Source organism: Falco punctatus (genome assembly GCF_963210335.1).
Source record: "Falco punctatus genome assembly, chromosome: 17".
Lineage (NCBI taxonomy): Eukaryota > Metazoa > Chordata > Aves > Falconiformes > Falconidae > Falco > Falco punctatus.
This window is the reverse complement of record NC_137597.1, coordinates 5913343-5940257: the sequence shown is the minus strand read 5'-3', so window position 1 is coordinate 5940257 and position 26915 is coordinate 5913343. Positions and strand designations below refer to the sequence as shown.

The window sequence follows — 26915 nt, the reverse complement described above, 5'->3', positions numbered from 1 at the left end:
AGCAGCAGGACTACATTAAGACACCAAAGTTTTTGGGCTTTACGTTATTGAAGCCAGCGACATAAAACATTTTTCAGCCCACTCCCCTACTTTAACATTTTTAAAAGACAAGCATACCATGTTTATAAATGTATCAGTCTTGCCACCCCTTTTCTGGGTTATATAAATGTTTGATGGAATCGTTCTCCAAGGAAATCAATTTTTTATAAGAATTTAATGATAACTCATTCAAATTCACTTCCCGACATGACAGCTGATTAACCCTTTGCCAGTTAGCAGTTTTCAAATGGGCCCAAGCTAAAAGATTTAAGGAGAAAGAGCCCTCTGTTTTAAAATGCAGTTTACATTTGGAAAGTATGAAATTCTAGAGTAAACAGCAGCAGGATACCCATTCCTAGAAGAGTAAAGTAAGCTTTAGGTTTCACACACGCGCATTTTTTTCTAGTGTCCTAGTGACCCTTTTGTAAATACGAGTTCATACAAACCTCCCCATTACTGTAATATTTCATTAGCATCAAAGAGCTGCCTCAGTCCCCAAAGTCAGGAAATTCAAAACTACTGGGCTATGTCAGGAACAATTTATTGCTCTTAACTCACAACGAAGAATTAACTCACTGTTATCCTCCATGAACATTGGAGGGGGAACACAATGTGTTGCATAAACATGACAAGTTTCACGCTATTTGGCCTAACACAATCTACTTATAAGTAACTCTGAAGATTGCTTTTATATTGTATTTCAAAATTCAATATCATCAAATTATTAGATCAAGGAAAAGAATTAAGACCTGGCTTAAAAATCACATTTTTCTTTAAGTCAGATGCTTCAGATAACCATCGCTGGTTATAATTGTTAATTTTCGATCCTTCAGGATCAAAGGGATTAGTAAATCTATATTCCCTATGTCTGAACAATGAGATAACCGGATTCCATCTCCTGTGCTCCCAGGCAAGTCCCACATTTTTCCATGCCTTCTGAAAACAGAGCAGATAATGCTTTTCTTCTAAAGATTGTGAGAACTTGCAATGTAGTGTTAAATCGAACGCTTCGAGGAACACAAGGGGGTTAACATGGCCACAGACCCACCCAGAGCCACGGCTCCTCTCTAGGAACAGCGACAAATCCATGAAACGCCGAAGCTAGGCTTCTCGCCTTGTACCACCACCCACCATGCCCCAGAGACGGCGGGGGCTATCTGGTGAGAGCAGCACTCCCCTCACAGCTGGAGAACCTGGATTTGTGAAGGTACTACTTAACAGATCTCAGGTCAGTGCTTAGAAGTTGTTACAAGTTTACAAAATCCAAACGGATTCTTTAAGATACATGACTCATGAAAGCGTACTAAGAAGACTGTTAGCAGACAACTGAACCAAGCACATTCACAGTGTTCGGGGAAGGACTTAGATATAGAATTTTAAAAGAAAAAAATTTAAGATAACTGATTTACACTGACGTCAGTGAAATTAATACCCATCTTGTATGTAAATATACAGAAAGTCATCATTTGTTAAAAAAACAAGGTGGCACAATGCAAGCTGAGCAAATGTTAACCAAAAAAGGTCCCCTAAACAGGCAGCAGGTGTAAATGAAACATGCCTCTTCAGTACAGCAATTTTGCAAAACGTGACATTTTGAAATAACAGTATTTTTCAAAACCATCGAGCACTGACAATCCTGACATCCAAAGGACAGGTTTAAATAAATACCTAGCAGAAGTGCACTTCATGTGATTTTATGATCAGCTGAATAAATGTATTACATATACTGTTATGTATTATAATAGCTGACTAATTAATAGTGATCTGAGTGCTCTTTATTGCCTGTGTCTAGAGACACTTCTGTTCATTACTCCCCCCTTCTACAAAGACAGTTCCCTTCAGGCTTTGCAGTTGAGTGTTTCTAACAGTGACAGCAGCGGGCTGTCCTTGGCAAGCAGAAGATGATCAAGGAACAGCCAGTGACCCAGACAACGCACTCGGTGCATTTGGTACTCCAGTCCTGCAGGCTAAAGTGGGCAGTGACGTATTCGTGAAAAATCTCAGGATTCCTAACTGGCTTTTCTGAGTTTTCCAAGAGGAAAGATGGGGTTTTCTGTTGTGCATTTTACTAAGAGCAGAAGTGATGCCCCCGGAACACTGGGGGAACAGAGAGCTTGCAGGCAACGGGGAAACATGCTCCCTCCACCTTCTGCTCCATTACCCAGCTTCTGCAGGGAGTGTTCTGAGGAAAGGGGGGACTGGCTTCTATAGCCAGTTTATGTCTTTGTTTCTTTGCACAGACAGACTGTGGAGGGGCAAGCAGTGGAACCTCCATCACTGTTGATACTCCTCTGACACCTATCAGAGCTGGACTGGAAGTGCTCTGCAGTCCCACTGACAGAAGGAACGCATCAAGGAAGTTGCTGTAGAGCTGGTGTGTCAGGGTATCAGAGAACGGCAGGTCTAAAAAGCAGCAAGGTTTGTCCCTCCTGTGGAATACACTAGAGAAAAAGTTAACCTTGAAATACAGGGAATTTTTCAAACCAAGTTAAAAGCGGCTTTAGAAAATGCTTCTGTCCTTGATTTCTTTTACCAACTGGTATATTGTTTCTACAGTTAACTTTCTTTTTTTAAATCTGCTTCTGAGTTATAATCTTGTGGGTTAGCTTAAAATAGTAAATAGAAAATGTCAAGAAACAGTGCGATACTGAAGCCGAGTTTCATTTTAACTAAGCAACTCCTCCTTCGACACATTTCAATGCCAGGTGCAAGCTTCTGTCTGTGTAATAAACTCCAAGTTAGCCATCTAAGAAAAGCTCACTTAACAGCTTAATGACCGATTATCATGCCTGTTGTTACCCCCTAAGCTGCCCATCCAAGACCCATCCCATCCCTCCACAGCTGTACAGAGGTTACCAGTTGTGCTGGTACAGAAGATGTTGAAGGAGAGGCACGCCTGAGGGTTAATGGCAGTGATATTCATTGCAGGCACCCAAGCAGCAGCACTTACATCAATGAGATCAGACAGGTCGTGAATGTAATACTTGAATACAGATGCATTGGTGGCTTCCAGAGCTAGCAGATACTCATTTCTTGCCTTAATAGCCTTCAGTCTGTTTTCAGTGTACTTCGCTTGGCGCTAAAAGAGAACCAAAACCAGAATGCATTTTAAAAAGGGGTGTAGCAGGCGTAGTAGCGTTCTTGGTAACACCAGAAGATACTATACAAATCTCACTCTGCTCACACAGGTTTTATTTTTCATTTGGATTCCAGTTTTATTAAGACTCAAAGGCACAGAATTTAGATAAATTATTTAGATGTTTTTAAGCATTTCCACGCTAGACAGCTTTGCATTTAAAGTCTTCTCTTAAAACTGGCTGCAGATTGGCAAAGATTAAGGGAAGAACGAAGGAACAAGGTGGGTTTATGAGGTTATGGCCCAGCTCCAGCACTGCTAGAGCAGCTGCTAGTAGCCTGTAGGTAGTCTGAGGGCTGCCGCAGGCACCCCACCTCTTCCAACAGAAGCCAGGCCTAAACTTGGTCCTCTCAGAGCCTAATTCAATCCAAAAATAACTCTTAACCTTCTGTTGGTTTGAATCTTAGTGCCAACTGACCGATTGCTAAGGCATCTGGCTCTGCCTATGAGGTCAGCTTGGGACTGGACGTCTCCCTGTACCACAGGTCAGATCTAAAGCTGGTATGAAATGGTAAACAAAATCTTGTACTCTGTACAAGAAAAAACATCAACCATGACTTCTAAGGCGGCCATTGTTACTTTCCTACTCTCACCTTGTTTCAGCTTTCTGCGCCATGCCTGTATAAACTGGGATAATACAAAACGCTGTATCTGATTGTCCTAAGAGAAACCTGGTGCTAGCTTTTGCCTTTCCTAAATCTGATTGTCCAAAACTTGTACATAAGCTGAGACTTGCATTTGAATGTCACAAAGGACGGAACTCAGTAGCTCCTCTGCTGCACTACCGCAAAGGTCCCCTCCTCAGGCACCCCACACAGGCAGTAGTAACGCTATGGAAGTACCTTCTCCTTCATTTTCTCTATTTTTTTGACAGAGCTTCGCCGAACATGTTTTTCTTCAAACTTGACATTGGAAGTTGAGTCAGGGGAGCGTGGCGTCTGCTTGTCCTCTTGTTTCACCGACTTCCCAATCTGCTTTTCTTCCTGCTTCTCTGCCTCTTTCAGTTTGCTCTGAGCACTAATGCTGTCAGCATTGTACATATGGTAGGTTTTCATGACCTGCAGAAAATGATACGCAAGAGTCAGAGTACCACAGTTCAATTTGCAGCGGAAGAAATTGGTTTACCTAGCCTACAAACTAGGCATACAGATGTTTTTGCCTTATTTTATCTGCATGACCAAGTCTTAGGGAGAACAGTAATACATGTATCTGGAAAGCACAAAAGCTAGGAGGGAAGAAAAAAATCCTAAGAAAAAATGCTGCAAACCTTGTTGGTTTTTGGTTTGGGTTTTGTTTTTTTTTTTTTTTTTTTTTTTTTTTTTAATTTGTCCAATGCACTCCCCAAAACTGTAAGTTTCTTTAACATAACTCTTTCATAATAGTTGTCCATCACGTTTATATTAATGCAAGATATTGTACTAAGTAGGCAAAGGCATTTGGACAGTGACCAGCAAATCAGATCTGGTTGCTATTGCGAGTCAGAAATATCTAAGCCAGCAGAATACTCAGGGAAATTTCACATCTCAAAAAAGCATTACAGAAGATGCACGAATGAAAGTGTGGCTCTCAAAATGAATCTGAAATCAAAGTGGATTATTTCACAGCTGCTTCTTTGTTTAACTTTGGCATGCGCCTTCTTGTACAATCCAATAAAGGAGTCCTAAAACCCAAAAAAAGATACAGACTAAATCCAGCCTCCTTACTATTCAAACAAAATTATACACCAACGTTGGAAAATGATAGCTTTTCATCAGCAGGTAAGGTTTCAGAAGGGATGCCTATCAGTCTTTCATCTGGATGAATCAGTCCTTTAAACATCACAAGTCTCGAGGAACTGTATGCAAATCAATAGTCTGAACAGAACGGCTGCAACAACAACTCCGGTTCCATTTGTTTAAATCAAATTTCATATGTAAAAATACTTTTATTCACCTTATGTAATAAAAATATTAATAAAAGAATCTGGTTCTTTTGCTCAGGGAGAGCTGGACCCCGTACTATATGGACAACTGTTATTACAGCACATTTTTTAAAAGTATAGATAAATATCCCCCAAAGCCATAAAACCCCCTCATTTGTTTCACAGGATATTCATATCTAGCTTTGTGTTAAGAACACAGAAACAAAAAAATAAGGGGCATAATCTACAAACTAGCTTTTTAATCCACAAATGCAAAGCAACACAATTCATATACCAAAGCAAACATTATTATGAAGTAAAGTTTGATAGGAGGCAAAAAACCCGCACACAGTTGCATAAAGACACCCCAGTAGTGTCATTCCAGCACTAATAAAGAACCCCCCTTGCAAACCATTAGATTTATTTCAGATGAAAACCTATTTATACCTATTTCACCTTAGTTTGAACCATAACATCATTTTACGTAAGTAGGACGCATGCTCTCTCTTTATGCAGTGATCAGCAAAGATTCTCAGATACAAAGAGACGTTGTATTTAAACATGAAAGGGAATGTGAATGCAGCCAGTATTAAAGGGAGACTTTCTGAATAATTTACACACACACACTTTCAGCTCCTGCATATGCTTAGACTATAAAGCAGGCATTTATAATAATAGATGCAAAGTAGCTGCTTTTCCTCTATCATTGGAAGTGGAACTGGCAGAAAGCAACAGAAGCAGAAAAAATCATTAAAATTGTGATTTCTTTATGCTGCTGACGGTGCCACATTGGCAACTACAAGCTCTGCCTGCCCCGTGTTTGGCAGTGGGGTCACTGCTGGCTTGCTAGTACCTGCTGCGGGCAACAGCACAGTCAAGGACTGACTGCACAGGACAATTCAGGACAAAAACTTACAGGTTGTAACAATCCACTATGTTTTATCCATGCAGGGAAACTGAAGTCTTAGTCCACATCCATTTTGCCTGAAAACAGGGATTTTGCCAATCCTTTGGGTACTCTGCAAAACTAGTATTTCTAGAAGTACTAATAAAAGCAATCCCACCAGTGATGAAATTGAGTCCAGCAAGAAATACCTTTGAATATGATCAGCAGAAGTGGTTTTTGCAAAGGAAAATAAATTTTCTGGTGAAGGGACAATTTAAAGTTTTACAGCAGAAGGAATGCACAAATAGTTTCCAAGTTCCTAGAATGGACATTTAAAAAGTTAATAGCCTATATCACTTTATCAAAGGCAGAGTTCTGGAAGATATCCCTTCCAGTAATAAAGGAATTATCAGGACTCAGTATTTGGCTCAATGATCTGTCAGAGCCTGGCATGCAGAAATGATTACACGTGTCTATGGAAACTCCACTAACCAGCCACCTTATTAACTTCAGTGCCCTGTGAACCTGGATTAGAAATAAATCTCAGTTCCTAAAAGTCTGTGTTTAGAGACAAATCTATATTCTTCCTTAGGATCCCATCCAAGTACATGACTCAAAAGTTGAATCAGACTGTGCCCTCAAATAAAAAAAATAATCTCTGGACTAGGCAGCGCTGATGACAAGCACTGCTACATTTACAAAGCCACCTTCATACCCAAAGTAAATTGTCTGCCTTTCAGGAACACGAGCACAATGCAGTTCGCTCACGCTATTGTAAAACCAAGGCTGTACCGGCTACAGAGACCATACATCGAAACACAGGTCAGCTTCAAAGTGCCTGCAGCTCCCACACTGCTCATTCCCGGCTTTCCTGTCAAGGAACAAAACCCCTCTTTGCCCACAGAAAAGACTCAGTAATGCTAAACACTAACCCAGAAAAGGAGGAAAATCATGACGTGGATTCAGTGTCTCGCCTCTTCAACTGCCAATTCAGAAGCAAGAACATTTCTCCTACTCCTGAGCTCCCTTTTTCCTACAAGATTAGTCTGAATATTTGGCTTCAACGCTCTAATGAAGTAATTGCCTGATATACATTTCATTGATATAAGAAACTTCAGGGAAACCCCTACTAACACTCTAGCATCAGTATTAATACCGAATTTCATCACAAGGTTCATATCCCACGGCTTGAGAAACATCCCTGGATCATCTTTTGAAAGAACAAAGGAAAGAACGTGTACCTCAGTATAATGACCCAATGTATCATTAAGGAAGGACAAAAGAAAAGACATTTTGAGCAACAAAACCATGTGTAGGTTCTGCTTTTAAAAGACAACTAGCTCAGTAACAGCTGCAGAAAGCAAAAATTTAATCAAACAACAAGCTTTTCCATTCATCTACGTGAAAAGAAAAATCCCCAAGCAGCATATGAAGTTTTATGAACGCATTCCTTCTCCTTCCCAAGGCAGTGCCTTGTTCTTGGTGTCTCCAACTGAGAAGCAAAAAGCACAGATGGAAGACTATTACTCTAAAGGGAGCTGTTTCGCTGAAAAAATTGAGGAACAAACAAACATAGTGGGTCCCCCCGCTGAAGCTGTGTGCTGCCTTTTGTATGCTGAGACCACACAAAACCACGGACTGAAGATCTTTAGCATTATTTGAGAATAATTCTCGTATCTTTTACTCTTTTTAAAACCAACGCTGCAGCTAGTAGCAGGTGTGCATTAAGGTGAGATCTTTGACAAGCGGAGCCAACACTTACAGAGCTGAAACAGTATAAGAATAGAGTGAAAAAGGGAGATTTATGGTGCTTTATAGACTGGTGAACACAAGCTGCCTCTAACTGCAAAGACTGCGGACATTTATCAGTTTTGGTGCTTAATCTCTGCTGTAACAGCAGGCTGGGAGAAGTCAAACACTTCTTCCTTCTGCCTGAAAAGATTCCAAGAAGTCAGTTTGATTTACCGTGTAGAGTTCATTCAAGACCTTCATCAAGTCTTCCTGGAGCTGCAATCCCACTTCCTTGCTCTGCAACAAAACAGAGAAATGAAAGTTAATTGGGGAAGACTGTAAAAAGGTGGAGGAAGTGAGCATGCTCCACATCTACAAATAATTTAGGCTCAATTAAGCACCGCTATTTATGCTAGCAAATCCAGTAATGACTCAGTCCAGAGCCACTTATGGTCAAGTTGTACAAACTGTACTAATAAACTGAAACGTTATATATGCACAGTCAGAAAAGCCTTACAGAATGGAGTCAGGGAAATTTCCAGCAAACATGGGATTTTCAACATTACAAGCCAGGAAACACGTAGATTTGCCCATTTTAGCAGGATCAAGCAAGAATACAGGACAGCTTGGAAGCTGAAGAAACGCAGGATAAGAAAGCAAACACGAATGATCTCCCTTTCTTGAAATCACGTGACAAAACGGGCAATACTTCGATTTTACTGATGTAAGGTACCTCCTTGACAAAGCCAGACCTTGAGGCTGTGATGACAGCCAGCCGTCACCTCCTTCACGCTCCCATCTCTTCAGACAGTCCTGCTGGTCTTTCCTTTGACCTTGCATCTATTCCCAGACCTTCAGTACCACCAGCCCAGCCCCTCCTAGCCTTATTCCTTGTCCTTCGAACATGTAGGTTGCCAGTGGCACCTCATCATAACAATTCTTGAGGAAACAAGGTTGCTCAGATGGGGTCTGGTGAGGTGTTACAACTTATGGAGATGGATACAGGAGGGAAACCTTACTGCAGAGTCTGCCAGCTCTCACTTGATAGGCTGTATGCACAGATTATTAAATCTATTTCCTGGATTCACGAGGACAACAGTCACTCTTGGATAGTGGAGTGGAAATGGCTTGCTGAAGAAGTGTTTGTCACAGAGAAGTCTGGAGAAGGAGGGAGATGTGCTCAACAGCAGGTCTTTTTGCCTGCTGGTACTGCAGGAGATGCTTTGGTCCTTCGTGCTGACTGTATCTAAAAGACTACACCGAGCAACAGTCTGTTTTTGACCATAGTGTTAATGTCAATGTACTTATTTTTTTAGTTTTGTATGATAAAGCCAGAGTTAAAAAAACCCAAACAAACAACAAACATTTTCAGATGCACATTCTCTCTTCTGTGAGTCTGTGAGATTCACCAGAAGTTTACCTTTTCTTCCACAAATACCACAATAGCCTGCTACACCCCCTTCGCCTCCTCTGGCAAATGTTCCTTCACCTCTGTATTTCATCACAAACCACCACCGCCAACACTGGGGAAAAAAAATTACTATGACAGGGCTTTGCACGCATACAATTCCCATTGCCATTTAAATTTTAAATCAACATGGGATTTACCTCAATAGGCAAAGCAATTGGCTTTTTTTTTTTTTTTAACTACAAGGACTACGGTACAATTTAGCCATATCAATACAAATCATTCTGTCCTGCAGGAAACTGGCATTTGTTAGCTGCCTGGTTAAACCTAGGTTAAACTCATGAACTTGTTTCCTTCACTGAAACAGCAGAATGAAAAGAAAAAAAAAAAAGATGCAGATGAAAAAAAGAAAAAGATAAAAAGGTGACTGCTTGTCAAAACCAGCTGACACCTAAACTAGCCTGCAGCTGAGTGTCAGACTTTAAAAATATATTTAAACTTCCTTACTAGGTAACAAGCAGCCAGCTCTTCTACACTGTGTGCAACTTGCAACTGGACTCAACTACTGCATGAGGAGCCGGTGCCGGCACATATTTAGCTTTAGCAAAATACAGGAACAGGAACAGATAGCTTCTGATTTTCTAATAAGACATGGAAATGCCCAAAGACGCGCATCCATAATTACTGACAACGGCATCTCTGTATGCAAAACCCTCTTTGAAGAGACATTTCTGCATGCAATAGAGCTTGTGTGCAAAGGAGGGCGAAGCAACTTCCTTAATGAGTTCAATGGTACTATTAATCTTCACGCCATTAAGAGATGGGATTTCACGCTATAAGTGTCACTGTTTGCATTCTGAAGAGCTTCCTTGAGAAAAGCTGAGAAATTCAGACACATCAAAAAGCACACTGAGCCAGCATCACTGACACACCTTGCAGAGCAAAGCAAAGGTGTAGCCACACATCCAGCCCTGCCGTCCCCAGCTGCCATGCAGACAGTCTTAACAAATCCCATATTTCTATAGCAGGAGTATAAACCATCAAGAAAAATGCCTGTATTTGTAATACAATTTACATCTTTCAGCCTACAGTTATTGAAAGAGATTAAAGCCAATAAAGTTACCGTTAGACCCAAACAGATGTTTCTTTTCTTGCTGTTGAAGACTCCAAGAAGCTATGTCTCAACTGTTATCCTGTTCACCCAAGCAGGCTGCTGAAATGATTTTAACTTACTGCTTCAGCCCTGTTCTGTGGTGCACATTATCATGCCTCATCATCCCTTTGAAATTCCAGGAAAACCTGTACTGTTTCTGACAGGGAGCTGGTTATCATCCCTGCCTTGTAGCAAGCAGCCAAGATTGCCACATATTGTAAAAAAATAGCGGAGTATCTGTTGAGTTCAGAGCATTATACAACGCACTCTTTAAGGTGGGGAAAAAAAAAAAAAAGAAATAGGAGGGGAAATGGGAGAGGTCAATTATCAACTCTTTATAAAAAGCCATATGTTAGGGCAAAAACACAACTGAAGGGGAAGGCTCCCTCAAAAACCCCAAACTTGAGGATATCGGGCAATTATTTCTCACTTGAAGCATGGTACAGCCCACCGAAGGAGGGAGAGGCCTTTGAGTCAACCTCATAAGCTGGGTATCAAAATAGGGGTGGGAAGAGAAGTACAACACAGAGCTGTCTTTGTCAGCCGTCAGACAAAAATGTTTCCCTCAGCCTGGTGGCAGGGAAGGAATGGTACCCGCAGCTCTGGAGAGCGCAGGGAAAAGCTACTGGGAGGCCTATCCCCAAGGTTTTTGTTGTAGCATCTCCCTCAACGGATGGAGAGGTGGGAATAGACAGACACACTGGGATTTGTTACCTTGTCAAAAACACAAACCCAACAGCACACACTATCCAGAGGGAAAGACGGAGCCACCCTCCGAGTGACATTCACTAATGATGTCTCTGCCTGGGCTGCACGGGAGCCAGCCAGCTTCTTTGCTCCTATGAAACGTTTAACCGGAAAAACCCCACAAGTTACTAATATTTAATGACAGAAATCTCAGAAACGCAGTCTTAGACCTTGCAGTACATCTTTAATATTTTCAAACCCTTAATTTCATAGCTCTAATCATTCTGAGGTGCAGGAAAGCGATAAAGCACATCAAATATCTCATTTTCCCAAGGTTTTATTAATAAAAGACATCCAAGGTGAGTAATTGGAGAAGCCAAGGAAGAGAGCAGAGGTCTTGTCTCTCTAAACTAACATTTCTACTCACACACATACAAAAACGTCAAGCTTACTAAAGCAGTGTTTGCCTGGTTGAGCCTTCATGCTCTGCATGTTAGAGGTGTATAATACCTAGTGGGTCAAGCAAATTTGATAGATTCAAGATCATTTATGCCTACAATGTTCAGGAAAAGAAAAAGATAAAGAGGTAATGCAGGCAAACCCACACTCAAACCAGCACTTCTGCTGAAGTAGTCAAGATAGCATTAAGCCATGAGAAAAACCCCAGATACTGATAAATTAAAACACAAAAAGATTACATAATTACATTTAAACTTATCCTTTCCTGAATACCATCCAATTCAACGGTGCTCAGATTTTACTGTGTTTCCGAGGTGACAGATGTTTTATTACAGACTGTGTACATTGTGACCCCTCCAGACCAGCCTTGGATTTCACTGGTGGCAGCGCAATGAGACAGAAGCGTCCAAGGTCAGGTCCTCTGCATTTTCATACATTCCAGTCCCGTGTTCCTAAACTTGCTCCCCAGGTGGGCAGATGTGCTGCTGGAAGCGCCCGACACAAACACCGACAAAGGGAAGCATTTTGCTTTTTCTGAGGAGTCTTTTAATTTAAAGAACAGAAAAAAAGTTGGTGATTCCCAGTCTCCAAGAGAGTCTGCAGAAACATTATCTACAGTTCTGCAGTCTCTGAAAAAAGAAAAAAGCTGAAGCTGCTGCTTATCACCGCAGTGATATGGGTCGCAAAGATTTTATGACTGGCTTTTTCTCAACATTGGAGATGATTAATGAAAGTGACTGGCTGGGTCTGCTTTAAATGCCCTGAGCACTGAACTTTTCACACAGACGGAGCTTTTCAGCAGCACGTTTCACTGTGCTGCTTAAACTGCCTGGACTGGACCAATCATCTGCTTTTCAGCCGGCTTTTTTCAGCCCATTTGCTTATTTCTTGCATAAAATTGCTCATTCACTGTATAAACTGCTGAAGCATCAATTATGCGAAATAGATTAAAATGAATATTTTAATGCATATTCAGGTTGAAGAAGAAAAGAAGTATAAGTGCCAAATTGTCAAAACACAAAACTCTTTGTGCTTCCAAATGAGCTCTCAAGAAAGAAACTGCCAGATTGCTGGACTGGAAAAAACCTTACATTAAGATGAAGGTAAGATAGATCACAGGTGTCATGAAAACAAGAGCTATGCAATGAACACTGTTAATTTAAAGCTGCTGCCCGTACCAATTCCACCCCAAAAAAAAAAAAAAAAAAAAAAAAAAAAAAAAAAAAAAAAAAAAAAAAAAAAAAAAGACTTAGGAGAAAAAAGCTGAGCTAGCTGACCCTGAAAAATGAAAATACATTTGGAGGAAGCAGAACAGTTAGCTCAGGAAAGTCAAAAGAAAACGGCTTTCACATTAGCAAAAAAAGTTGTTGCTCAAGTGCTGCAGAGGGTGGTGGACCTGATGGACAAAGAGAACTTTTCTGAGGTTCCATGAAGTTCAAAGCACATCCAGATTTGAGCCTGCTGATCTTAACCATTGCCATACAGGCTTAAGAGATTTCAAGATCATGCTAGAATGTGGCATGGAATTACGAATAAAATGCTCACCAAGGAAAAACAACAACACAGTCTCTGCAGTTGCAAACGTCTCTAGGTATCATTTTCCATTTCAACATCAAATTCTGTATTATGGTTTTCAAAGGCAGACAGTTTAGAATGATTCATTTTCTGAACAGTCTTCCAGGCAAAAGCAAAAGAACATTTGGTAAGTTTTGTTATTACCTTCTCCTGGCTGTAGCTGCAAGTAAAGTCTATGTGTACATCCTTTAAAAACCCTGAGGAAGGGCTTACGCAAAAAAATGTAATCTAATTCGCTCCAATAACAAACTGTGTGTATGCGGGGAGGGGGTGTCCCCACAAACCTTGTCTCTTTATTGCATCAGGGCTAGACACTCGTCCTCATGATCTGGGAGATTATCTAGTTTGATGTGCATCTCTAACACTCTCGGAAGATGGCAGATGCGGGAGCCCACCACCCCCCGATGCTGGGGGAGAGCAGGGCGCCAGCACCACCTCCCCTGCACTGCTGATCAGCAATTAACACTGGCTTCCTGATCTCTGCAAATCAGCGAAATGGTCAGCAACACGCAACAGAACAAGAAAGTCATTTCAGCACAGTGACAATAACTGGTGCCCAGGAGCATTAACTTGCAACCTCCGTGGTTTTCTCACAAGCTGCCTTTCTCAAGGTTTTTCTTCAGCCCGAAACAGGAAAGCAAAAGAAGCTGCCCAAAGTGTGCGTGCGTGCACATGCATAAACATACACGCTCACACATGCACACATACTCCTTTGTTACAACAGGGTGTGTATGCACCATGTGCAGAGCTGTAGGTTGCTGCCACCCCTTGCTGGAACATAAATTCCCAGCACGCCGTGCCAGCTTCTCAACGGCCTCTTTGTTCCAGCCCTCCTCCCCTCCACCTCCCCTCTAATTTAATCAAGATGTTTTTGGGATCTACTGCAGCACTCGCTTGGCTGTTCCGCATTCCACCAAACATTAACGACTTCAGCTTCAAAATATTTAGGGGGGATAATAAATATGAGAGCTAAGGAATGTTGTCAAGATTTTATGCCCAGGATCTCAAGCCTCAGTAACGTAGTTCCAAATCTGATAGAAAGATGGTACGGCTTCAAAACAAACATACCGTGAAGTTCACGAGATGCTTTCTGTATAAACTCAAAAATAGCAAGGAAGCACTCAGAAACCACTGATGGGAGACTGCGTAACACATCAAGAGATTTTATCTAATACGTTGCCTAAAATTATGTCAGCTAGTGGCAAGGCTGGAACTAGAACCCAAATCTGCTGATTCTGAAAACCGCTCTAACAAGACCGTTTCTCTACACCTTTTAAAAGGGAATAATTACATATACACAGGTGGAAAGCAAACATTAAATGTTCCAAAGTTTCTTGAATGAACAGCAGGAGCTGGGAGGCAAGTGGATTGAGTTCTTGCTGAGAACCAGCGAGGAAATTTGCAGGAGTGCAAGAACCTTTTTACTCCTGTCTAAATCCAAGTTACAATACAGGGTATTTATTATGCATTAGTTAACATCACTTAGGATGTCTGTTAAAGAGAAGGCTTGCCAGATAAAATTTTCCAAGATCATACACACAGCACTTAAACAGAACTTGCTCATTAAAGTTTAGAATTTTTTATAGCTAGATTCTTGATAATTTTTTTTTTTAGAAGGCCTTCTACAATTGATACAATTTATCACTTTCATGATCTCATCTAAACCGTCAACTGGCTTCACTGTATAGAAGTACATCACATGACCCCACAGTCTGTAAAGACTTCTTCTAAAGCTTCAAACTCTCAAAAATTTAAAGAAAAGCTAGGAAAACAAGAATCTATGTCATACAATATATATGCATTTTTTGGCTGACAGATCATCAGTTTTCAGTTTAATGATCCATTATGCAATGGTCAGTCACATTTAAATTACAGTTCTATTATCCAGTTTTCTCTACCATTTCACTAGTGATTTGTTTCACCACTATGTCAGTCATAAGGAATTTTCCTTATTAAAGTGGAATACTGTACTCTGAAAAGCCATTGCTACGTGAAACCACGTCACACCACTGCCTCCCATACTGTGGGCTGGAAGGGCTGCTCCCAAACAACCCCCATCCCCTTTTTCTTCCTTTTTTTTTTTTCCCCACTCCTTTTTGCAGAATTCTGTGCTGATCACATTGAATCTTGGGCTTCAGGCACTCAGTCCCAACAAACCAAGCAATTTTATGGCTGAGAGCATTCATTCTTGTTGTGAAGTCAGGTACATTTGCCCTCGCTGAATGAGCCACACGTGAAATAGGCTTCAGAAGGTGGCAAGACCTACCAGCCACTAGTGAAGTCCTGTAAAATACTGGACGTAATGCTCTATATTTCTGCTCACAGTTTTAATGCTCTGCATGACAGCTTTGTGCACTGACTTCCCCCAACACCCTTTTTCAAGCTGCTGCGATGTCTCTCTAGGAAAAACCGACCAGAAGGATCAGAGTGAATGAATGACCTGGAGCACAGAGGTGCTGCTACCTTGTTCCTGGCTGACCCGAATTCACACTGCAGCAAAATAAAGGCAAGCGCAGTAGTATAGTGAAAGAAAAACATGAACATACAAGTAACAAAAACCAAAATGCAGTAACGATGGACTACTTTCACACATTAAACAGGGTCAAATACAGTGTATTCCTTGGCCAATCTATACACAGAGGTGACATTTTTTAGCTTGTAACAGACGCAGTATAATTACTCCAGCTGTAGCCTTTGGTATTCACCACATCACCCTGGGCAACAGGCTCCGATCGCATCGTTGTACCTGACCGGGTACAAAGTGTTAGAGGCGTAACAGAAACCTCCCTCACCTGTAATTGGGGTGGGTATCAAATCCAAACTGACTTAAAAGCACCACACAAATTATTTCACTCCCTCTCCCTTCTCCCATTCCAACCGTTCTAAAAATAAGCAGGTAGGAAAAACCGGAGATTTCATCTCCTCAGTGAGAAAGCATACAATATCATTTCACAATAGGTCTCTGTGTCCTTTACATTTTGGGAAAAGAGTAAGAACTCAACAATAGTATTCCCTAAGGCACCTAAGGCAGAGGAAGGCTCAGTGGGTAAGGATGCAATCATGGGAGCAGGGATATAGCACGTACATACCAACTCTGCACCTCACTCACAGTTTTACTGATGCCATTTGTATATTTATGCATTTACACTGCTATGGAGAAACAGTTTTACAAATGCTCAGCATTTTGGCCAGTGCATTTCCTTCCTGTGCATGGCTTTTCCATATGTGGTATATTTTAAGATTTTTCATATTGTGGTACCAATGCAGCCATAAGACATACTGCAGCTGTAAAGTAGGTCATCTTAAGCATAGACCCCCTTAAGAGAATTAATAATTCTTCTTCCTTGATTACTGCAAGGCTTATAACCAACTCGTTGTGGATTTTTCATTTCACATCAAACACTGTGCAGTGTACTAGTAGATAAATGTTTTTTTTTTTCATGATCAAATGTATTAAACAGGAAGCGAATTTCAAATCCTCAGTTTTGTTTTCTTCTTTCCTTACAGGGTTTTCTCCCCATAAATATCACAACTGAACCTGATACAAGAGTTGAAAGGCATGCTGTGCTCTCAAAGGAAGATCTGTAGGGCAACTACCCCTCCCTGTCCCCACTGCTCTATACAGAGGTGACACATCCACCAGAACAAGCCTGACAGCTGGGCAGGACAGGGTTACTGCTCCCAGCATCTCCAGTGAGCCTCCCAGTTAACACTGCTGCAAGGAGCCCCAAGTTAAAAATAGAGCAGATGTTTTAAACTCAGTAGGACCCACGCTGCATGAGAGGTACATGTCACAGCAAGGCAGGCAGATGCTGAGAAGGTACCTGGCTCTGTTCAGAGGCACAGCACTAGAAAGCAGCTGACCCAACAGCCATGGCCTGTCCTGAGGCCCCTATAGACACAGGAACTTAGACATCTGCAGAATAAATATGCTTTTCTTCCTATTAATACTCTCCGATTACTTCAGAATTTTGTTATGTAAAAATCTGTCGCATTGAAAAAAAGCCAGTTTGTTCAGTAACTACTCGAATTGACCGGGGTTTCCATAGCCCACTCTTAAATTATTTTTTTTTCTCCCCTTCAGTTTGAACAAGACTATCAGTCTGCTTCTAGGGAACTCTCCAAGAGACAACAGAGAGAGTGATTAAAGATACCAAATTAAAGAGACTGTTTCTCAAAAGGCTATATGTGTATAAATAATACCAAGGGATCCCACTAAAAAAGATACATCCGTAGGCAAGAAAACCTGATAACCACGTAAGAAAACAGAAAGGTTGTACAATGAGGAGAAATCAAGGGCCACATTCAAATGACAGGGTGACAGGGGGATAAAGTGAAAGGGAGAGAAGGGGAAATCAAAACAGGAATCAGCTCAAATGGAAAAATATTTTGAATACATATATATAAATATATAAATAAAAAGGGCCAGTCTGAAGAAGGGTAAGCAGGAAGAAATCAAAGGAGTGCTCTCCACAAAAGTAGATGGAGGAATGAAAAGGAGCGTGCACGAGAACAGGCACTGACATCAAAGCACGACGTCTTCCAGGAGAGGGAGAGGTGACCAGAATAGCAATGCTGGGTGGCACACGGGCTTTAAACTTCAAACTTGTATGAAACCCAGGGCTAAATCATTAAGTGTTGGACAAATAAGAAAATATTACCTCCTTCCCGAGGTGTAAGAATTTGCTATTAAGACAATTCCACCAGTTCTCCCCATTTTATTTGCTCAAGAGAGCCGTTATTTATTCCACCATTTATCTTCCTATTCTTTTGTAGTAGCACTGAATTACACTGACACCATTCCTGGGGCCAGTGGCGCCGCTGAAGCCAAACGTCAGATCCCCACCGACACCAACGGGACTCATCTGCACGAGCGCTATAGCAGCAAGCCCCTTCCTGACAACAGCTTTCACTGAAATGGAAAAATGTTTCCTCAGGAGAAACCAACACAAAGGGCACAGAAAAAGAGTACACTCTTCAAAGGATACCTACACCTTAGGTTGCAAGTCTCCAGTAAGATATAAAACCACGTTTGGTTTTGCAGGGAGAACTAACTGAGGAAGTAAACAAATCCGAGAGGCAGGAAAAAATGGGGCTGACATATACTGTACATCCAGCACCACTTCAGTGCTGGCCTTGGCAGCAAACCCAGCTTCTCTTATCAGCAAAGATACCTTTGAAGTGGCTGGCAAGCTTCCATCTAACACTCAAACAATTAAGACCCTCCACATCGTAACACAGCCCTGGAGTGGGATCTCTTCATCATAAAACACTAACAGAAAAACTGCGAGACACAAAGCCACAGACCACGCAGGCTTTCCACAGCACTGCGAATCCGTACGCTGCAAACAAACTCTCTGAAAACCTGTGTGCTCCACACTAATGCAGCTAAGCCTCTCAGAGCTCGCTCACATTTGGGGTTTGATAGGGACCCTGGAATTTGCCTTCCACAGCTTCACAGAAAGTTCTGAAGCATCGCACAGTAGCACTATTTTCCACATAGCTCCTCTATAAACTACCTCTCTTTCAAGACTGCTAAGAACTTCTGCTAGAAGCAAGACTGCTAAGAACCGCTGCTAGAACTTCGGAAATTCACTGATCTCAAGACAGAGCCATCCAAGCTGGACTGTCAGCGGCGCTGTGCCCTTTGCACGACTGGTCTGAGTGGTCCAAGAGTGAACACACAAGAATCTGTCCCAGCCTGAGGAATCTCCACCGCAGCTGCTGGAAGAGACCAACCCTCATCGCCACCGCTAATGATGCTCTTCCTGGGTTGCCCACCTCAGGCTCCGCGCTGCTCCAGCTGCACCACAGCCAGCTCCCACACCGCTTGCCTCCGCATCCCCGCGGCCCTGGAGGATGTGCTTCCTTCCCAGCACCGACCTTATCACACCCATCCAGGCCCTTTGCAGCCTTAAGGCTGGATTAAGGCTGCACGCTGTGCTTAGATCTCTCTCATCTGAAAAAGCTCAGCACTTCAGAGGGTGCGAGATACAGCAACTCAAGAGTTTAGCAACAAAAGGGATCTTAAGCACAGCCTTTTCACCCAGCCTGTCCTTCCAAGCTCACCTGCTCAATCCCAGCATGACACAAAGCACTGATTCAGGAAAGCCCTGAATTATGAATGGCCCAAGAAAAGGATCTCATGCCTCGGGTTTTTATTTCAACTGCCCTCAGCAAACAAGGACGGCTATCCTCTCCATATTTCATAGCATTATTGACCACCCAGTGAGCAGTTCCTAAATGTAAGTTACTAGAACCTGCAATCAGCCAGGTACATGTGTAACCTTTTTCAAAAGGTATTTTCCAAACAGAAGTGTACAAAATAACGTTCCTCAGACTTTCAAACAATAAACTGTCCTTGTTTTTAAACAGAGACTCCCTGTGTAGCATGAGACAAGGATAGAGCTCCCAAACCAGCAGCAAGATCAGCAGTACAGTTCCAACACCTACAATTTCCATTAGAAATCAGTAAAAACCAAGGTCCTGGGTTAGGCCAAGCCCGAGTGCCCTAACAGCATCACAGCTAAGGCTCTTCCTCCTGCGGGTTGCGTTTCATTAACCTGTGCTGCATTTTAATTTGACTATACTGCATGCGTTAGACCAGGCAGGAGATAGTGTAGAATCAGTGAATGAGCTGGAATGGCCACATGGCACAAGAGAGGCAGGAAACTCAGGTCTCAGAAGTAATACAGCCAGTTATTTCACTGATGTAGCCTGGCTAATTAGATCTGTGGAGAAGCTACACAAGTTTCCTGAGATGTAGCACCACACTAATGCAGCTAAGCCTCTCAGACCTCACTCACATTTGGGGTTTGATAGGGACCCTGGAATTTGCCTTCCACAGCTTCACAGAAAGTTCTGAAGCATCGCACAGTAGCACTATTTTCCACATAGCTCCTCTATAAACTACCTCTCTTTCAAGACTGCTAAAAAGTGCTTAATTTTCCAAACTGCCACATACTGTGGTAGCTCTTCTCCATTAAAAATGGGAAAGGATGTCTCTAAAAAAGGACGGGAGAAAGTATGGGGAGCGGGAGAAAAATGTTCTTTCAGATTTTCTCATCAACAGAACTAATTTCCCTTTGGGCTAGCATGGTTTTAACTTCTGGTTAGAGGCAGAAAAATATATACCACTCCTAAATATCTTGCCAAGTCAATTATTTCCCTTCAATACCTACAGATACTGATCAGAAAGGCATCCTGGCTTCACCAGCAGCTTGCTGAGCAGCCCTGGATAAGTGACTTCATCCACTTGTCCCTGGTTTTTCATCCAGGGAAAGGTGCCATTTGTCTGCTTATGGTCCAGAGACATTCTGAAGTTTGTTTGTACTGCTCTTGGGACACACTGAGTACTACAAGAATGCTACACAGGGGTTTTATAAGCAGACAGCATTAACAAAAAAAATCCATGGGATATAAAGCTGATTTGCAATATTTTAACTGCACACTATACCTGTTTTCTAGCCTACAGTAGCTTTTGCACCAATTCATGCTGCTTCTTGCAGCTCAAGAAGTTAAAAGATTTAGTAAAAAGGCATGAGTAGTGGCAGAGTCAAGTTCAGCCAAATTTCTCTCTCAGCTGCTATCTTACTCAACTATGTGACACTCTAGATAAGAGAGGATGCGGTTTTTGTTTTTAACCACCCAGCACAAGTGGCATAGTAAACTAATACCTGCTTTGGCCTTCAGCCAATTTGGTATGCCTGGCAAACAGTTGGACAATGAGCAGTTGGAATTTAGTAACAAATGCCTTTTGTTTGCACAAATTAATACAGAGTTTGCATTTGGTCTGTGAGAAAGAAAACAGACCAATGACAACATACCCCTTGGGTTTTTTTTGTTTGATTTTGTTCAAGCTCTACTGCCCAAAATAAAATAAAACAGGGTAAAACCATGCTTATGCAAGGCGCTGAAAATTAAGACTCTAGTTTCCAGCCAAACTGGGATAATATCAATTTCCATGTACTACTTTGCCGAGCCATTTTCTCAGCCACCTTCCTCAAGCACACCCCTTGTTGAAATTCAGTGGGGAGATTACTTCTCCTTTGGAAGGATTAGAGGAATTGAAGAGTAACTGCCATTCAATAATCCCGTGTAAGTATCTAATCAACCATAATGTAATTACCAGAAAGTTTTAAAAGGTCAAAAAGGCCTTAGCGTGACATTAGTTGAAAAAGAGAAGGTTCCTCCTCTGCTTGAGCAATGTCTCAAAAAAAGAAGCAAAAGAGAAACAGAATGTAACATCTGAATATACTTTTCATACTCTGTTGTTATCCATTACAAATTCCAAAAACACGCAGAGGACCAGGAACACAACAGTGCACTTACACTTATTTTCATTCTCCTATAGAAATCAGTTGCCAACACACACAAATACTTGCTGTAAAAGACAAATGCATCCCGCTCTCCAGGCAACACAGAAGAAGATGCTGCTCCTTCAAGTGCATCTTGACTTTAAGTATCACACACAACATTGAGCACAGTTCATTTTCTAGCAGCCTAAACTGATCGCATTATATAGACTGCCTTTATCAGTTAAAGCAATATAGGTATGTTAAGAAGCATCTGAACGCTTTCCTCAAGACATTTCACAAGATTGTCAAGACCAGAGTGAAAAGCCAATGAGGCTTCCAATTACTGCTGACTGCACCTGAACAGATTTTAATTTTCAAGTCACATGCTACTCACGTGACTTTTTTAATGAGAACTGGCAGCACTGAAGGTAAAAAGACAGACATGAAAGTATGCTAGGATATTTTTATCAAAAGTGTTCCTCTTCCATTTCTCTCTCAGAGGCAATGTGATTTAGCGTGAGTCTCCACAGAAGAATTCTTTAGAAAGCTTGAGTGGAGCAGCCCCCTTCTCTAGGCCTTGCAATAGTAGAAATAATTTTCCAAGATCATGACACATTGCAAGGGGGTGGCAAGTGGGGGAAGAGGAATTGCTTTCAAAGTTAAGGCTTGCCATGTTTTTAACATGTTAACTAGCAGGTGTTACAGCAATTGATAAATCTCTGAAGAGACATGGCATTACCATTTAATAGGAGCTTCAAAGTTTCCATATCATTTTTCTTCAACTGGAAGGACAGATTCTTAACAAAAAAATACCCTCCCACAATGTCCCACCTTTTTTTCCCAAGTGGAAATCAAAGGGAGAGAAAGGGGACAGGGCTAACAAGAGACCTCAGCTGTATTTTCTCCTTTTTCCAGAAAAAGAGAATGCATCCTTTTATTATCTAGCACTGTAGGAATTCTCCCTAATTTTTCTTTTAGCAGTAGTTTCTCCTCAGTGGCGGTTATAGATTTGTCTTTAGAGAGTTGCTCTTGACTACCTATATTCAGAGTTGAAGACCCAGAGGGTTTCTGCATATTTAATAAAAGTTTCAAAATGCATACGAAACGGTGAGCAGGGTACAAGGAAAAGACATGGCCTGAATTTAGACCAGCAAATCTCAACTGACCACTTTGGGGAAAATCCTAAACCACCAGAAGAATAACAAAATAAAGAAATCAAAAGTAAGCCAAGCACAGTTATCCAGAGAGAGGAAAAAGTGTTGGGCATGGTCAACAATGAACTGATGCACCAGAAGTAACAGCTAACACTGTATTTCAGAAGAGCCAAACAAAAAGGCATGTGCTGTAGCAGTCAGTTACCTTCTTGAACAGGCGCCCCGAATCTTCGCTGACCTGGACAAAGCGCGGGATGATGTTGTTGAGATAGATGTCACTCAGGGTGGTGTGATCCCTGCTCTCCCGCTTCACTTGATTCAGCAGGAGATTCCAGCAATTGACCGGTGATAGCACATTCTGATCCTTCCTATAAAGGACACAAAATAGAAACAAGAATTGGATAGGACTTTACCTGAAGTGGACAAAATTACTCTGTTCATGGTGTTCTATAAAAGGTAGAAACCCAGCTATGGGACATATGGATTTGCTGAGGGAAAGGAGAGCAGAGGAAGGCTATAAAATGACTATTGCACATACAGAAAATACGCCTTCAATTATGCACGACTACATTCACATGGCCATGGGCTCCTGTCCCCCAACAAACAGGTCAGTCAAATGCAAGCTACAGTATGCCAAATGTAGGCTTTAATTTTTTCTTTTGAATCCAATATTTCATGCATAAATTACAGTGCCTGAGGGAGAGTGATGGCTCCAGTGTCTGACAATAGGTTTCACAGCACTGTCCCAGGCATTTGTGACTTAACCACAATAAAAAGATTCCAAGCATCCAGTTAGCCAAATAGCATCTGCATAGGAAGCAAAATGTTATGTTTCATGTACAAAACCAATTATGTGCAAGCATCTATATCTGTCCTGAGCAAAAGAGAAAGCAACATTTATACCACCTTTATTTTCTCATCATTGAACTTTCTCCACGTTATTATGGCTGACTCACCCTGCAAATAAGCAATACAAAGGGCAAAAGGAGAGACGAGAGGAGCCTCAGTTTATTTGGATCAACATTTCATCTACTGAAAGGATTAAGTAATTTCTTTAAGGTACAACTTCATACTAGATGAAAGCAAGGACATGAGCAGTGATTTTGCATGCTCCTCCAGCAGCCCCGCAGCAGCTTTTGGAGCTGGCAGACCTAGGTGTAGTCTTAAATGCCTCATTCACTTCTCTCTAGATCTGTTTATCATTTGTTTACAGTATAAATAATACTTACGTAGAAAAAAAGCAAGTCAGATCTCTGGTGGAAAGCCAAAGCTCTTCTTGACTATTGTGCGCAACTATCACATTTCTTTCCTCTTAAAAGAAATGCAGTTTAATTTCTGTTAGAAAAGGGAGCATCCTGCGCTTAAAAGGACTGCAATCTCTTCTGCAAGAAATGTCTGACGTTGTGAAAACCTGAAAATTAAGCCATGGCAGACTTTCATTACCCTTCTCATGACATCAGCGGTTGGATTCGTAGTGCAATATGGATAATTTTAGATAAAGAAGAATAGTTTCAGAACAGCTGATCTTGATGCTTTGTTTCTTTTCCTTAAAAAAATGTAAAGCTCAGGAAATGACTACAGCTTGTGATCTGGACTGCTTCAAGGTTTAGAGTGCGCGCGTGTGTGTGGTGGAAGAGGGGATATAAAAAGGATTCTGGACTTTTAGTTCTCTTGGTGTTTTGAATAATAATAAAAAAATAAAATGTGAGAAAGCATCGGGTTTATTTAGAGACAATACTTTCCTTCGTACTCTAGTGTCCTGTATTGCAGATGCTGCTGACACACAGAACCAGATGGAATGATCAAAATGCAGAACTGTACAAGGTTGAAACTGCCAGATGTTAAGCTGTATCAATCAAATAGTTGCCCCTGCGTCTGCAATCAGTGTTTTCAGCATACCGTTTGCTTTGTTAATATGCCAGAGAGCTAATGAGTAACTGTGAGACTCAGCTACTCGACCTGTGAATCTACAGGTACTGACCCAGCTGCAGCCGCCCTCAAAGGGCACAGTGCAGACAAGGAGCCGTATGCTCCAACTCCTGCCAAAAAGACATAAAAGCCACCACCACAAGAAAAAGTAATGTACGCATTAAGGTTTGGGTGGTTGGGGTTTTATTATTATTATTATTAGTTAGATGAGACAAGAAATAACACCCAGCTTTCTTCCACTAAAGAGAGGGCAGCAGGAGGAAAGGCACCTCCAGAAAGAGCTCCTCCAAGGAGCAGTGCTGGGTCAGAGGTGTACAGTACAGTACATCAAAAGATGCTAAAAATTGGTTTGCTTCTTTACACCAATAATATAAAACTACTTTGCACACTGACTTAGTATTTGCCCTCTAAAGCTGGAAGGGCTACAGCAAGTGAAAATTAATCAACTACCATAAAAAGCCTGGGAATGAAACTTAGGAACAAAAAGCTCAAGCTCTCCAGCAGCTGATCTTGCTCTAGTCTGTTACTGCTTCATTGCTTTGCTGCATTGCTCTTTTCCTAAGACTAGCGCAGGCACAGATCTCTAAGCAGCCAGAAGTCCAGCTGCATGCAGCCGCTAACTTGCCTTCTCCGGCTTTGTACCATTCATCTACATGAACTGCCAACCCAAAAACTCAACGGTTTTGATCCTGCCTACCTCCCATCACATTCTCCACGTCGTTATGAATTTTTGCTGTCTGCTCCACTAAGGGCACCTGGCTGTTCACAGTTGTCCCCACTGCACTGAGGCATCAGTTCAACCCCACCTTGAGTAGCTTGCAAGAGCTGTGAGCAACAAGGACCAAGGGTTACGAGTATAAAGAATACATGCAAGGGACCAGAGAGCAGCACGGTATGAGTGCCTTGCTTTCCCAAGAAAACTAAAGCACCAAATGGGAACCAGAAGAGATGCAATAGTTAACTGGACAATTCCCAGCTGTCCAGGCTGCCCTACCACAACACCCGAAGCTATTCTAAGGCAGCACATAGCACAAATACCAAGAGCCCATGAAAAGCATGGTGAGTAAAATTGCTGGTGTCTAATGGCGCCAGATGGGTTGTTGACACACTCCGTGTGGTTAGACATGAAAGGCCATCCTGCAGGAAAAAATAATCACAACCCACATGCTTCCAATCCGTGACCAGGATTGTCACCTTTGGGTCTGTGCAGTGAGCTCAACCTCATGCAACCACAGCTCTGCGCGCTTCAAGATATTTTTTTTTGTTTAAATTCCTTTAATTTCTTGGTGTCTGTTGATTTCACTAACCCCTTCAGCAACTCATTAAAATGGTATGTCTTGCTTTTGTACAGGTTCATTGTTTTCATGGCAAGGATTTTACAGGAAGCGAGACAAAAACTCTCCTTCATTATTTGCTGGTGACAATTTTCCTAGCACTGGCCAAAAGCAGATAAAGGCAGGCTTTAAGACAGAAATGAAACAGAAAAGGAAAGAGGCAGTTACTTGCCTCAAACCTTCTAAGTAGCCTTTAAAACTACACATGCATTAACTGTTAAAGCACCTCTACAAATGCAGCATTGTCTGGGGTGGAACATGGCAACAGTTTTCACAACACAGAGCAGAAGTTACACAACTGTTTACAACAGACCCTTTTCTATCATAACCACAAGCAGATGGCAGGGAAACAAAATTGCGATTTTCATTAACCATTTCAATTCTCAAAGGAGCTGGCAAATATACTCTGCTTCCAGTTTCATGTCACCACAGAGAAGGGCTGAAAAAGGGAAGGAAAATATGAAATAGGGACCGCTGGGTATAATTGAGAGTGAGCTCGATTTCCACAGATTCAGCAGCAGGACTGGAGTCAGTATTCGCCCTTAAGTAGTAAAATTGATGAGATCAACCCAAAACTTCAGGACCTGGGTATGAACTTTCCTGAAGTGCTGGCGATTTCACATTCACAACAACTGTTTGACTCAAACTTCCCCTGCAAGCAGAGGAGGAGGAGGAAGAAGATGCCAAGATCCAGGTTTATTTCAAGCACTATTTATCCTTGTTTAAAGATCGTGTGATGATAGTGAATCTGGGGAGTTTATTTAGGTTAGCCTAAATTACACCAGATCACAGCAATCGGGGGTGTTTGGGAGCAGGAAGAGGAAGTTGTGCGCAGATTTTTAAGGAACCACAAAGTATGAAGCTCTGTGGTTTCTTGGGTGTTATCTTGATCGGGTCCTGCGCAACTTCCACTTCAAAGGTTTTAGTCTCAAAAAGATCAGAGGGGAAGATTGAGTCCCAAGTATCTGAACTGTCTTAATTAAATTACTCATTCATACAAGGAACTCACAGACAATCCAAGCCTTACCTGCTTTAAGGCAAGCAGGAGAGCGCGACAACGGCCAGCGATGCTTAGTTTGGCATTGACCCTGTTCAGAGCAGCAGCAGCAAAATTATCTTTAAAACAACCTCCTCCCCCTACACTAGATTAAAACCAAACCACACCACACCCACTAACCAGGAATAGGAATATTGGGTTTCCATAAGAGCATAAGACAAAGGAATGAG

The 26915-nt window shown here is 41.7% G+C and overlaps 1 protein-coding gene across 4 annotated transcripts in view; it reads right to left on the bottom strand.

The window, feature by feature from the left end:
- Nucleotides 1–26915, bottom strand: part of SRGAP2 (SLIT-ROBO Rho GTPase activating protein 2) — a 110933-nt gene that overhangs the window by 40672 nt on the left and 43346 nt on the right. For all 4 annotated transcript variants that reach the window (XM_080367574.1, XM_080367576.1, XM_080367577.1 and 1 more), the window contains exons 4-7: nucleotides 22631–22793; nucleotides 7927–7989; nucleotides 4018–4233; nucleotides 2990–3118 (exon numbers count right to left, since the gene is read on the bottom strand). In XM_080367574.1, the coding sequence (XP_080223700.1) occupies nucleotides 2990–3118; nucleotides 4018–4233; nucleotides 7927–7989; nucleotides 22631–22793 (571 nt within the window). The remainder of the gene's footprint in view (nucleotides 1–2989; nucleotides 3119–4017; nucleotides 4234–7926; nucleotides 7990–22630; nucleotides 22794–26915) is intronic.